General features: G+C 37.5%; 1 protein-coding gene across 5 annotated transcripts; it reads left to right on the top strand.

Annotated features, from left to right (window-relative positions):
* The first annotated feature begins 1,846 nt into the window (after window positions 1-1,846).
* Window positions 1,847-11,821, top strand: LOC149848195 (uncharacterized). Of its 5 annotated transcripts, XM_089982285.1 has the most exons (11): window positions 2,135-2,250; window positions 2,883-2,959; window positions 4,168-4,304; window positions 6,812-6,846; window positions 6,961-7,088; window positions 7,255-7,311; window positions 7,618-7,710; window positions 9,595-9,673; window positions 10,529-10,653; window positions 11,304-11,447; window positions 11,528-11,821. In XM_089982285.1, the coding sequence occupies exons 3-11, from the start codon at window positions 4,180-4,182 to the stop codon at window positions 11,765-11,767; spliced, it is 1,026 nt and encodes a 341-aa protein (XP_089838411.1). In that variant the 5' UTR covers window positions 2,135-2,250; window positions 2,883-2,959; window positions 4,168-4,179; the 3' UTR covers window positions 11,768-11,821. The 5 variants fall into 5 exon arrangements, with proteins under 5 accessions (XP_089838555.1, XP_089838483.1, XP_089838623.1 ...); XM_089982429.1 differs by lacking the exon at window positions 6,812-6,846 and having other exon boundaries at window positions 1,847-2,250; XM_089982357.1 differs by lacking the exon at window positions 6,812-6,846 and having other exon boundaries at window positions 1,847-2,250; window positions 4,168-4,308.
* The last annotated feature ends 1,360 nt before the right edge of the window (window positions 11,822-13,181 follow it).

The raw sequence follows: 13,181 nt of genomic DNA, 5'->3' as shown, positions 1-13,181 counted from the left end.
TTGTTAAACAAATTATTCGACAGAAAACGAACAACAATAGTAACAATTTTCTTTAAATGTGAGAATAGAGATCTTGTAATTAACCATATTAAGCCAGATAGACCATCCAATCTAAATAAAGATAATTTTGTAACAAAAAGAGACAGTAGCCATCTTCATCTTCTACTGAATTTTATTCAAGGTTAAAGAAATCACACGTGGCAACATACACATGCAACATAGCACAAGTAAACCATATATACACTTGAACAAACACGCACATAAGAAGGCTAGCTAGGTTGAGTGGGGATTTAGGGTCACTAGTCTCACCTTGAGAGCTACTGAAACTTGGAATACTTGGTTGTGGAAATGTGGATGGTCTTGCATATGCGGTGTATGCTTGCTTCTTACCTCCTTTCTTTCTTCTCTTCATATCTTCTTTCTAGTTTTCTTTGGCTCTTTTGCATGCACATTCAATTTTCAACTATGATGTATATATAAGTTTTCTTTTTCTGAACTTTGTTGTAGTTTGGAGGAAATGACTGCCAAGTTTAAACAACCCTTTGCCACTTGGAGACACCTTACTAAATTGCATCTTGGTGGAGAAACTTGTCAAGTTCTCACCTCTTTCAAACATTCGTTCCACGTATTCTCTTAGGGAATTATTCAAGAGAATATCCTATTCTACCTTATGGCCAAGATGACAGGTAACCCTTGTGGGATCTGAACCTAAATAAGAACTATAATGTAATTGGCATATTATTTCATCGTTTTTCATGTACAGCAAGGGATTGCTGTAGAAACCATTCATCTTGTATGATGGATAATTTTTGGTAGTTTTTTTTCTTCTTATTCTCAGCAATAGCGAAGCAAAATTTTGTTGTTCATCAATTTAAAACCATTGCAATTAAGGAGTGATGTGTGTACTTTTTCATTTTAATACAATTATTTCAAGATACAATCAAGTGCAATTGCATGATACAAGAAGCTGTCAAATCATTTTTCTCTCCCTCTCATGCTTGTGTCTATATATGTGCACATATATAGATATATATGTAATATATCTAGAGAGAGATTATAAAATACTTTAGAATACCCCCAAAAAATGCGATATCTATATATTACTTATTCAAATTACTTTAGTGATAACTAATTTATATATAGAATCAACATATATAGTTTGGTAGTAGCGGAATGACTTGCATATATGCTATATATATATATCCAAATGAGGTCAGGTCTTGAGGAAATAAAATTCACCAATAACCAATAGCTAGCGAGTAATTAACAATGCCCACGTATAATAGGAAACATTTCAACAAATTAAGAAAGTGTTCTTAAGGTTAGTTAATTCAAAATTCTTCAAGCATTATAATTACTAAGAGCATGCATAGCATAGATGTAGAGGCTTTTGGCAGGTTGAGGATAAGCTTGGGCTTGTTTGGGATTGGGTTGGACTTCTTTTTAAGTATAGAGTTCTGGTTTTCTTCATTATTTATCTATTTATTTATATTTTCAAGTTAGGCCAAGAAATAACCCCTCTGTCACCGCATATTAGCAGGCCTTCTGTTGGTAAACTCGTTCACTCGGTCCGGATCGCGTAGTTATTGGGTCAATCCAGGTGAGGCCCGTTAAACTCGCCCTAACTCGAAAACTTGACAAGTTTTGCATTGTGTTTTTTTAATGGACGAGTTTTGTGACGGCTGGCTTGTAGAGATGCACAACGAACCGAGCCGGCTCGGTCTCGGCTTGAGCGGTAAATAAGCTGAGCTTGTATGTTAGTCTGAGGCTCGGACGAGCAAATGAGCCAAGCTTGATCAGCCGACCGAGATCGATAAGGCTCGGTCAGCTCGTAAACAGATATTTCGGTTTTCTGACCCGTGGCACCTGCTCCGCCCCTTTAGCCCTTCTCGGATTTGCGCCAGCGTTTTTGGGCCCTTTCTGCTTTCGCAAGTCGCAACCCCTTCGACGGCCGACCACCCCTTGCCTGAGTCGCTTCTTCCTCTATGACCTGCCTCTGACTGACGTTCCCTCGCCTGAATCACCTGAGTCACCTCTCCACCAACGAACCTTGTTGTGCCCCTCCTCCGTGACCTACCTCTGTCACCGGTGCAGCCGTTTTGGTCGGAAAAGGGTCGCTGGCCCGCTTATCCAGGCTAATGATCTCCGTCGCCCATCGCCAACCAATAAACCTTGTTGTGCACCTGTGCCCCTCGTCCGTGACGTTCCTCCGACCGGCGTCCATTCTTCGACCGATGTCACCCACCAACAGTGCTCCCACTCTCTCCCCCTCTTCTCTTTTTCTTTGTAGTATCAGAAACCCTAGCTCTGATAATTATGGATGTTTCTCCATCTCTCTTCATTTTTTTTTCGCATTTTTCACTACTTTGTTCTCGCGTTGTCAATCTGGTTGCGGTGGTGAATTTGGTTCAAATCATGGAATTACGGTTTTTAGAATCTACGATTTTGTGATTCTCGTCGTAATTCGTTCGCTATTCTACAGAATTTTCTACATGAACATTGTTTTTTCAACACCATCTTCACCTTACTGTTGTCTTACCTCGAGATTAGAATCCCATTCTAGGTTTTTTTTTCTGCCTTCTCTGGTTGTCGAGCGAGCTCGGCACGAGCCGAGCCTGAACACCAGTGATTCAGGCTCCGGCCGAGCTTGAGCAGAGCCTGTACAATTACGTAGTTGGGCGAGCCGAGCCTGTACATGCCAAGCTCGGCTCGACCGGCTCGTGTGTATCCCTGGCTTGTAATTATCGGAAAAAGAAAGCTCTTTTTTACACGAGTTTTTAGTTTGTTTTTTTGGGAAACAGGAAACCCGACATTAGGGTTCCTGTTTCCTACTTTGCTTTTCCACTTCGTTTCCTCTCACAGCTCCACTCCACCGGTGGCAGCAACGAGCAAGGAGCCGGCGGCACCGCGGCAGTTTACGTCTTTGCGACTTCGGTGCACAGCGGACCAGCGGTGACCGGTGAGTTGCTCTCTCTCTCTCTCTCTGAAACGTGTTTGAAATGAAAGAGGGTTTTTTCATCTCTCTCTCTGAAACGTGAAACGAAAGAGGGTTTTTTTGTCTCTCTCAAACGACTCAACGAGCTCTATCTCTCTCTTATGATTGTATGTAGATTGTGGTTTTATTGTTTTAGTATCATGGTGCTTCCAAATGGAAGCAATTTACTGTAATATGATTACGAAGCTCTCTTCTTATGTTTTGTTCTGATGATTCCGATAAAATGTTTTTATTGCTTTAAGAGTGTTTCTCTTTCTTTCATGATGTGTATTGATTATGGACACCAGCTAATGTCGTGTAAGATGAGATTTTTAGCTGGAACTGTTGTAAAGAGAGATTAAGATTGGCATTTGAATTTGGGTTTTCCGAAATTGGGATTGAGGCAGCAAAGGAAGGGAAAAAAAGATGGTGATAAACTGATAATAACTGAAACTCTCTCTCTAAAAAAGTGGAATTGAGGCAGAACTCTAACTGTCTAACATTTTTGAATTTTGGTTAAATACTAAATTTTTTTAGTCAATTTCAATTTATTGAGGATCTCAATACTTGTTTTTGTTTTAATTCATTGATATTGTTAGACTGCTTACATGAACTATGTTATATAATCTATAGTTGGAGACACTAGTTTAGCAGTTAGTTACTTCGATTTCTTGTTGGTAAATGACTAAACGTAGCTTAGTTGTAATTGGCATGACGTTATTTGATTTATTTAGTGATTTTACAAGAAATCATGTCATTTTTTAGTTTTTTTTTTGTATTTAGTTGACTAATAATACATTAAACTCTGACTAGTCATTGAATTGACCCGCCTGAGTCACGAGTGGACGAGCCTATTCCTGAGTCACTGGGTTTTAGATCTCCTTGACACTGCACACCCAACTTTGACGTTGCGGCGGGGGACGGCCCCCATGGGTTTTGAGCTCATGACGTCCCATCAATTGTTGATGTTTAATGGCCAAATATTATGTTGAAAATAGCAAAGGTGATATGTTCACCTGTTTTGAAAAACACATTTTTAAATGCTTATTTTGTGTTATTTATATATTTACTATATTTTTTTTGGGTATTATAGATATTCTTGAGTGTGCCATTATTTTCTTTACACTTTCTTCAGAAAAGCCAGATATTTTCAAAATATTCCGAGATTTGTGACTGGATCCGTTTATAAGCAGAGACGCCAGCGCATGATAACAAAAGGATTCAATCACCCGAAGCGAAGTTCAGTTAGTGTGTCGTCGCCTCTGCGCCGCTGCTGCAACTCGAGTGCATCCAACGTCATTACCTCCAGCATCTCTCGTGGCCATTTCCAGTCAGTGAGATCTCTCTCTCTCTCTCTCTCTCTGTTTTCTGCTTCAAACCAACTTCAATCAACCACCAATCTGTCATCCACAGTACTTAGTAAGATGATTCAACGTAGTTTTGTGTTATATGCTTCCGTTGTTGATGGACAGGCTAAACTTGACCAGATCGACAATTTTTTCTTTGACCGTTGTGGTTATTCTTGATGGGTCTTTTGGGGAGTGAGAAGTTGTCGATCAACTGTTTGATGAAATGCCTGAAAGTGATTGCATCCACAGAATCCCATGTTTTTGCTTCTTTACTATGTGCATCTTTTTATTTGAGAAAGTAGTTCTTGTTGTAAAACAGTTTTAGTTTGATGCTTGAGGTGCGTGTGAATGGTTTTTTCTTTGACCGTTGTTTATTCTTTGTAGGTCTTTTGGGGAGTGAGATGTTACAGATCAAATATTTGACAAAATTCCTGAAAGAGATTATGTCCATAGAATCCTATGTTTTCATTTCTCCATCCATTTTGAGCGTTACTATATGCATTTTTTATTTAAGTCAAGTAGTTTTGTATAGCAGTTCTAGTTTGATGCTTTAGGTGGTTGTGAATGTATGCTCTGATTGGATTTAGTTCTTTTATTTGAAGTTCTTTTTCACGTGAAAAGTCGAAGCAAATTTGTTGTTAACATTCTTGCAGAAATGATAGGAAACAGTCAAAGCTTTGATTTTTTTGGCATTTATCTAACTTGTATACAATATTTAGTATGTTTCTACAATTTTTTGTATGTCAATCATGCTGTTGTTTGTTTCCTAGTGTTGGAACTGTACTCACACGCGTCGTGTGTTGGAAGTATACATGCATCTATGTGCATTTTCAAAGCTAAGTTCAGCTAGATTTTGCATAAGCACACGTGCATGTGGTTTGGCGTCTGGATGCCAGACCTTGATCAATAAATAGAACCTGATAGTCACTATGGACCTATGTCACACGGACTCGGCTAGGGAGGCGCTGCACCCGAGTCAACACGCCCTGACACGGGTGCAGACACGGGTGCGGCTTCGGACACGGCCTGGACTCGGTCAACGCCAAGTCGGACTCGGTCAACGAGTCGAGGCCAAGTACGTCCTTGTTTTGGATTCGGTCAACGTTGACTGAGTCCAAAAATGTCCATTTTTAAGGTAAAAAACAAAAAACAAATGATCTTTTTATATATATTTTTTAAAATATATATATATATATAGCATGAGTCTTAAACATAAGCCCCAGAAAAAAAACACTCATGCTGGTGCAAGGGCAAAAGTACCTGTGCCGGGGAGACCCCCCGGACCCCCTTTCTGCAAGGGCAAAAGTACAATTTGCAAAGTTTATAAAAACACTCATGCTGGTGCCAAACTTTAGAGGACAATATCCACATATATGCACACATGATATATTATTATATATATATAGCCGAGTCCCCGTGTCCAAAATTTTTAAAATTGCGCCGCACCCGTGTCACACCCGCACCCCCACCCATGTGACATAGCTATGGACAGAACTTCATACCCATTAATTTTAATGGTTCTTCTTCTTCTAATTTTGATCAATGGTAACTAGTTTTCTGTGAATTTTTTTGTCAGTGTCTAAATTCATTTATGAGTAGAAAATGGAAGTCTTTTTCCATCTGTGAATCGTCCAAAGAAATACAAAACAGATCATTGAAATATTAATTGAGACTGCTATGTCCTTGAGACTGATTTTTAAAAATAGCGTATTTTTCATTCTTAAATATGTTTGTCGTTTTTTTAAACTTTGCATATGTTCAAAAAGACAAGATGAACCTCCCTCCTCAAAATTCTATAAATATTGGTTAGTCACTTATCATGAACAGGAGTGTCATGCTAATATGAGCTACCTAGTGGTAAACTTTATTGGGTGATGGAAGGAGTCTTGGTTCCTATTGTGATTGTTGCTAGGACTGAGCTGATTCTTGTGGGGTGACTAACAATGTAAAAGGAGGCCTAGCTCAATATCTTTTCCAAGCCATATGAAACGAGCCCTCATAAATTTGATGTTACCAATGGAAATATCAGTTGGTGATAATTTTGTTTTAAAATGGTATGTGGTTTGTCAAGTCTTTTTTGTATTTACAAAATTTGTAGATCTGATGTGTGGCTGTCAAGAAGTTAGTGGCTCCTACTCATATTTTCAGTCATTGAGGTGCATTAGATCTTTCGAATTTTAGTTTTGCAAATGTGTCTATATTTATGAAATAGATAGGCTGCCTATACTTTGTGTTAGCTTCTTGATTGCAAATGTTATAATTTGAAAGATTACCGCGGTGTATTTAGAAAAGCAAAGATTTGAAAGTGTGCATGCATGTAAACAAAGTTTTCTTGTCGGCTCAAACAAAGGTTTATTTTTTCATGACGAATTGTCTTGTCATCTCAAACACAATGGTGAAGGACAGCTTGTTCAAGACAAGTTTGTCTTAACACAAGCTTGTCATGTACTAGTTGTTCTGAACAAACTGTTCTGTGAATCAAACACAGGCGAAAATTGTTACATTTACAGGTGGCAACAAAAGGTATGAACGAATTATCTGCAAAAGATACATTGGTTTATGTTGTCCTTCCTGAAGACATTTTAGGGTAAAGAGTTTAACAGAAACCTCTCTCTCTCTCTCTCTTTTCTTGGTTAGGGATGGTGGGGTTGTCTAATGGGGAGAAGCGTTTTATCAGAGGAGGGATCGAGCAGGATTTGCGCTCTGATGGGCGGAGGAGGTTGCACTACCGCCCCATCTCCATTGAAACCGGAGTCATTCCTCAGGCACTCTCTTCTCTCCTTCTCTCTCTCTCTGTCTCTCTCTCTACATGATTGAATCTACAAAAAATGATGAAAAATGAGGGTTTCCCCTTTCACTCTCTTGTGTTTCATTAGTGGGTGTTTCTCAATTGATTTTTTTTCCTTTTGTTGGTTTTCTGTAACAATGCAGGCAAATGGTTCAGCGAGGGTTCGAATCGGTTCAACAGACGTAATTGTCAGTATAAAGGTAACTTGTGAACTCAAATGTGACTTGAATTTTGATACTTTTGTTCTCTTCCTTCTCCAAGTAACACCAAGTATGTTGTCCTTATAAAAAAAAATGGGATCACTATGTAATCCCGTTTGAATAAAGTAAGGGACAAGAATGGATTTTCTTAGTTATTGATGAATTATGTTTCTTTTTTCTGTGTTAATATAGATGTTCTATTAGTTCTATTTGGTTGTCTTTTGTAAGGTCAATTAGTATAAGTTGATTTGCGTAGGTGTGTTGCTCCACTTGTGATCTATTTTTTGACATTTATTTTTCTTGCAGGCTGAACTTGGAAAGCCTAGCATATCTCAACCTGGTAAAGGAAAAGTTGCCTTTTTTTTGGAGTGTAGCCCCACAGCAGCCCCAATGTTTGAGGTAGGAGGGAATATTCATATTTATTTTACTTCAATTTTTCATACTGCATCTTTCCTGTCATGTATCAACCTAGCTATAGAGTTTTGGTATGTGGGAGTAGGTTTCTCTTCTCTTTAGATAAACTACCTTGCTAGAAGATGAGAACTTTATCTAGTGGGGTTATATGTTGCACACCACCTCATTATCACAGAAACAGATTGATTGATATCAATTATTGTAAAGAAAGAAGGATAAAACCTGTTAACTGCTTATGAGGTTAAATGGAAAAAGTGCATGCATTATGATAGTAAAATTCATGCCCGGCAGAATTCAGTTCAAAACATAATAAGCCACTTCCATACATTCCAATACATCTACTAAGAAAGTAAACTACGTTTTGGGGATAATTTCCTTCAAAATGGGGAATATACATATATCAAACCATGTGGGTATTCAATAGCATTTTAATCAAGCTGCCTTTTGAAACATTAGGAAGTTACCTCAACAGAGCTGAAACAAGAAATTCTGAAAGCTTTAAGACAAAGCAGAGGAGAAATTGATGTGTTAGACATCATTCATTTATGTTCACATTTTTTATATATTGCACTAGGTTTTGCAAATTTTAATGGATTGCCACTTTCGCTGCAACTTTTGTGGATAGTAGTAGTGATTGGAGTGTGGATTTTAAGAGTATTTATGGACAAAGAAGATTTTGAGGTTATCAGTACCTATTTACCACCAGCTATTGTGAATTTGATCTCTCCCTAGAATATTGGAATTTTGAAAATACTAGATAAAAGCATGTATAACCACTTTTGTCTAATAGGATTCCCACAATGCTTTTTAATTATCATCCTATCATGTTATCAAGGATGCTAAGGTGGTGCATTGTTCATGCTCGGTCCTAAACATCAGAAACTGAAAAAATGAAATATTACCAACCCTACCATGTTATCAGGGATACTTTAGGTGGTGTGTTGTTTCTTTTCAACCCTAGATAGAAAGTGGGAAGAGGTTTGAGACTCTATTCAGGTGGTATGAAGACAGATCCAAGGTACTTGAGGAGCTAACCAATAGAGGCTTAAGAATTAAGGTCACTTCATAGATATGAAACAGGAAAAAAAAGTATTGGTTGTCTGGCCATAAAAGTAAGCTGATGAAGAATGTCAACAGCATAAGGTAGTCTTAACTTTATGAATCATCTCTGTGTTATGGTCTCGTGTTTTAAGTTTTTTTGGTTTTTTGACTTGATTCTCTTGAATTATATACTTCAATCATTGATATGGTGGTGGTAGTTCAGTGAAGGTGTAAATATCCTCAAGTTTTTGTGATTGGATTACAATATAAAAGTGCAGTAAATTTGAGTAGGTACTTGGAACTAGTATCAGAATGTTATGCTCAAGATATTATCTCTTCAAGGATATATCTCTGTATATCTTCAAAACTTTTATTTTTTGTGAACATCTGAGAGACAAAATGACGGAAAATAGAATTGTCCAAAATGAAGATTTCTTAAAAATTAAAAGAAACCAGATCAACTCATGTAAAAGTTGTGATACACTAAAAATAGCAGATAAATTGTATGTATTACATTTCTGTTCACTTAACCTTTTTCTGTTAAATGTTGCAATAAGATCTTGATGAATTCTATTAATTTCTGATATTTTTTAGTGGTCCTTATAATGGCACTGTTTTCTTTTCCATGGCTTTTTAATTCTTATCTACGGCCATGTCATATCATTTACATATCTGCTTTATTTATTCAACTTCCCTTCTATAACAGTAATGTAATTGTGAATATCATGGGTAGATGTGTTTCATGATATTTGTAAGCCTGGAGTTGATATATCTTATAGGTTGTACTTTTTTTTTCATATTCAATTTTTTGTGCCTTGATATCTCTAGGGTAGAGGAGGTGAAGAATTGTCCATGGAATTATCTGCTGCTCTACGTAGATGTTTGCTTGGAGGCAAGAGCGGTGCAGGTACATACACTTGCTGATAGAACATGAATTTATGTGTGCTTAGTCTAAAGCATTTTTTTCAGTGAAGATGTTTAACAATAAAAGTGATCGGTCAGAGTGCTTTGATACAAAATTATTTAAGTCTCAGCCATTGGGTTGGACATATAAGTTTATAACATTTAAACTGTACCATTATATTTTCCAGTAGCTAGGAGTGGGAGTAGAAGGGAGTCATGGGAGAATGAGGCAAGAAAAGCAGATATGATTGCATATATGTGTATGATATCCAGCCACTTCATTAAAAAAATAACTAATAGCTCACTGCATGGTTTTAGATCAGGAATTAAACCATCTTTTGAGGGGTGCTATATACTAGATTGTTGCAGGAGATACAGAGGTTCCAAAACAGAGAGCAGACTAGAAATGATGCCATGTCATGCAAATTAGATGAACTGTGGTCCAATCATATTTGGTCCATGTTTGAGAATGTATCAAGAAGGTTTGCTTATGTTTCTGTAAAGAAGAATTAGGAGTAATAGAGGTATCTTGATATTGGTTTTGAACCATCTTGTAATGTTGCAAAAAGTTGGTTTCAAAGCCAGCTTGGGGTGCTTCAGTAAATTGGTTTTGTATTAGCCTAATTGTTTCTGTTGAATTAGTGAAAGTTTGTTATGCAGTCAAACTGTTCCTTTTGTTCCTATGATCATACAAATTTGACTTATGGCTGACACCAATCTTCATGCCATTTCTGTTTACATTCAATAGGATGTCAGGGTTCCCGCATCTCTTTAATTGGAAAGTGTATGTTTGTACACTTTTGCACATATATCTGTAGTTTTGCTCTACAATATTCTGAATGATTGTTGCATATGTCAGGGGCTGGGATTGATCTATCTGCTCTGAAGGTTTTAGATGGGAAGATATGTTGGGACCTATATATTGACGGACTTGTGGTCAGTTCAGATGGGGACCTATTAGATGCATTAGGTGCAGCTGTGAAGGTATTCTTTCATTGTAGTATTTCGAAACACACACACCATATTTCAGTTGTCTTTTAGACTATCAATTACAGATTTCCTTGAAAAATAAATTCAATACTTAATGCATGAAGATGTCACAGGCAGAAACTATTGCATCTTATTTTACCTACTGATAGTTTAATATTGGTATAGTTGTGTTCTCCCTCTTTGAAGTACTCTATTGGGAATAGATCTGTTACATGAACTACTCATTGGTCACACTTACAGATGTATGAATGCACTTGCATAGGGGCACATCTTATTCAGTTCAATTGATTTTTGTCATTCTAATGGCTATTTCATTTCATTCATCGGAGTGTCTCAATTTTATACCTTAGTTCTGTTGTGGTCCATGCTATTCTGTTTTGCAAACATCAAGTGTAACCTCAATTTTATACCTTAGTTCTGTTGTGGTCTGTGTTATTCCACTCATCTATATCAGAACTTGAATCAACCACCTCTGAGCATTTATTGTGGAACAAACTGCACCACCTTTTGCTCTCTCCATGTTTTTCTCCTCGGGACGACCTTCAAATTTTTTTTTTCTGCAGATTTTCATTATCATGGTGCTTACAATTCTCGAAAGAAAGCCAAATCAAAGTTCTGTCATCTGACTCATTTCTTCTTTGTAGGCTGCCTTGAGCAATACAGGCATCCCAAAGGTCGAAGTAACTTATGATGCCTCCTCTGATGATCAAGCAGAGGTTGACATCAGTGATGAAGAGTTTTCACCTTTAGATACATCTGGAGTTCCTGTCATAGTAACTCTTACTAAGGTGGATCTAGTTCACATTATCCTCTGAATTGGTTCTAATCTTGAACTCCAATTTTACATCTACCTTTTGTCATTGTATAGGTTGGACGGCACTATATCGTAGACACAACTGCAGAAGAAGAGTCTCAAATGAGCTCTGCAATTTCAGTTTCGGTGAATAGACATGGTCAGATATGTGGACTGACCAAGCGGGGCGGTGCAGGGTTGGACCCAAGTGTTATTCTTGACATGATTTCTGTAGCAAAACATGTTAGTGAAGAACTTATTTCTGTATTGGATTCAGAAATTTGTGCTGCAGAGGCCCGTGCATCTAGGTCCTAGTGGAATATTCATGATGTTGGTAATTAGATATTCTAATTGATGGGTTTATTGCTTTCATCCTTCTAGTTTTTCTTTTTGTTGCTTTCATAGCGTCTCTTTCATCGTGTTGCTTGTTTGGGTGTTTGCTTTTGAACAGTGACTACTGGGTTTACTTGGGTAAAATTTCACCTTAGAAACTGACTAGTTTAGACCTGGAGTTGAACTGATCAATCCTTGTTCATACATAGGCTTCTCCGTATGGAATGAGCTGCTTAAAATAGGTTCATTGCTCCAGCCCAGAATATGATTAATCTAGCATGGACCACAATTCTCTAGTTGGTAGTAATGGGATGCCTTTCCATAATGTGGAATAATAGGTTTGGTGAAATAGTGTCTATTTGCCTTAATCCCCTGCTGTGGTAAAGATCCTTTGAATCTTCCAATCAAGCTGCACCCGTTGTTGTTCCTGATAGATCTACCGACAACTGGTTGGAGTCATAGGTCCAGTCTGACACATATGATGGATCTGGTTGTTGAACAGGTTCAGTATCTTGGTTATGCGCCATTTTTGGACCCGATCAATGAAAGATTGGTTTCTTGTGCTATAATATCCAGACCTGTTTTATATTCTTGATGCATTCAAGTCACTCCAGGCATGACCGAAATTTCAAATACATATAAAGACATGATCCTATCTGATTTGAACCTAAACCACCAATGGGCGCCACCAAATTCATCTAGCCCTTGGCCTGATCAAGCCTAGACCCAACCCAGTCTCAGCCAGATCTAGACTTGTTTGGATTTAGGTCTAAAACGTAAACCAGGTCCAAAACCCAATACCATGACATGCTGGAAAATGTAGTTGTCATGATTCAAAACAAATCTTGATTTCAATTTGTATTGTGACCAACATACTTGAACCAGCCGCCATGAAAGACGATGTTGTATTAGGTGCCTTGCTCTTAATGTCCATATCTTTAATGCTTGTAACGTTTCGAGTTTTTTTTCCTTTCCATAAGAAAATCGCTGGGGGATAGGCCCCCTTTATTTCATTATGTACATCAAAGAACTATATGCACAAAAAATACTGTAGACAGCTATTACAATCAACCAAAGCCAAAACTTTTCCAATCTGGAAGTTTGTTCATGCACACCAAAATGTCCCCCTACGAACACGGGACAGCAATAACTGGCAGATCTGGATAGGAGGTTCTACTCCAAAAATCGTTCTGGTAATAAATCAAGTTAATCGCAGAGTTATAACGGTTCGAGTGATCATACCTTTTATGTGGAAAATGTTACCATATTATTTAATTTAGGGTGAGTTCTCATGTCTAACTTAAGGATACTTGAATTTATTTTTAAAGTTCTTAAAATTATATAACATAATTTTATAATAATTTTGAATTTATGTTGTTTGGAGGTGTAACTAAGG

The sequence above is a fragment of the Nuphar pumila genome, chromosome 1, assembly GCF_984573655.1.
Source record: "Nuphar pumila chromosome 1, dmNupPumi1.hap1.1, whole genome shotgun sequence".
Classification (NCBI taxonomy): domain Eukaryota; kingdom Viridiplantae; phylum Streptophyta; class Magnoliopsida; order Nymphaeales; family Nymphaeaceae; genus Nuphar; species Nuphar pumila.
This window is presented reverse-complemented; position numbering and strand designations above follow the sequence as displayed.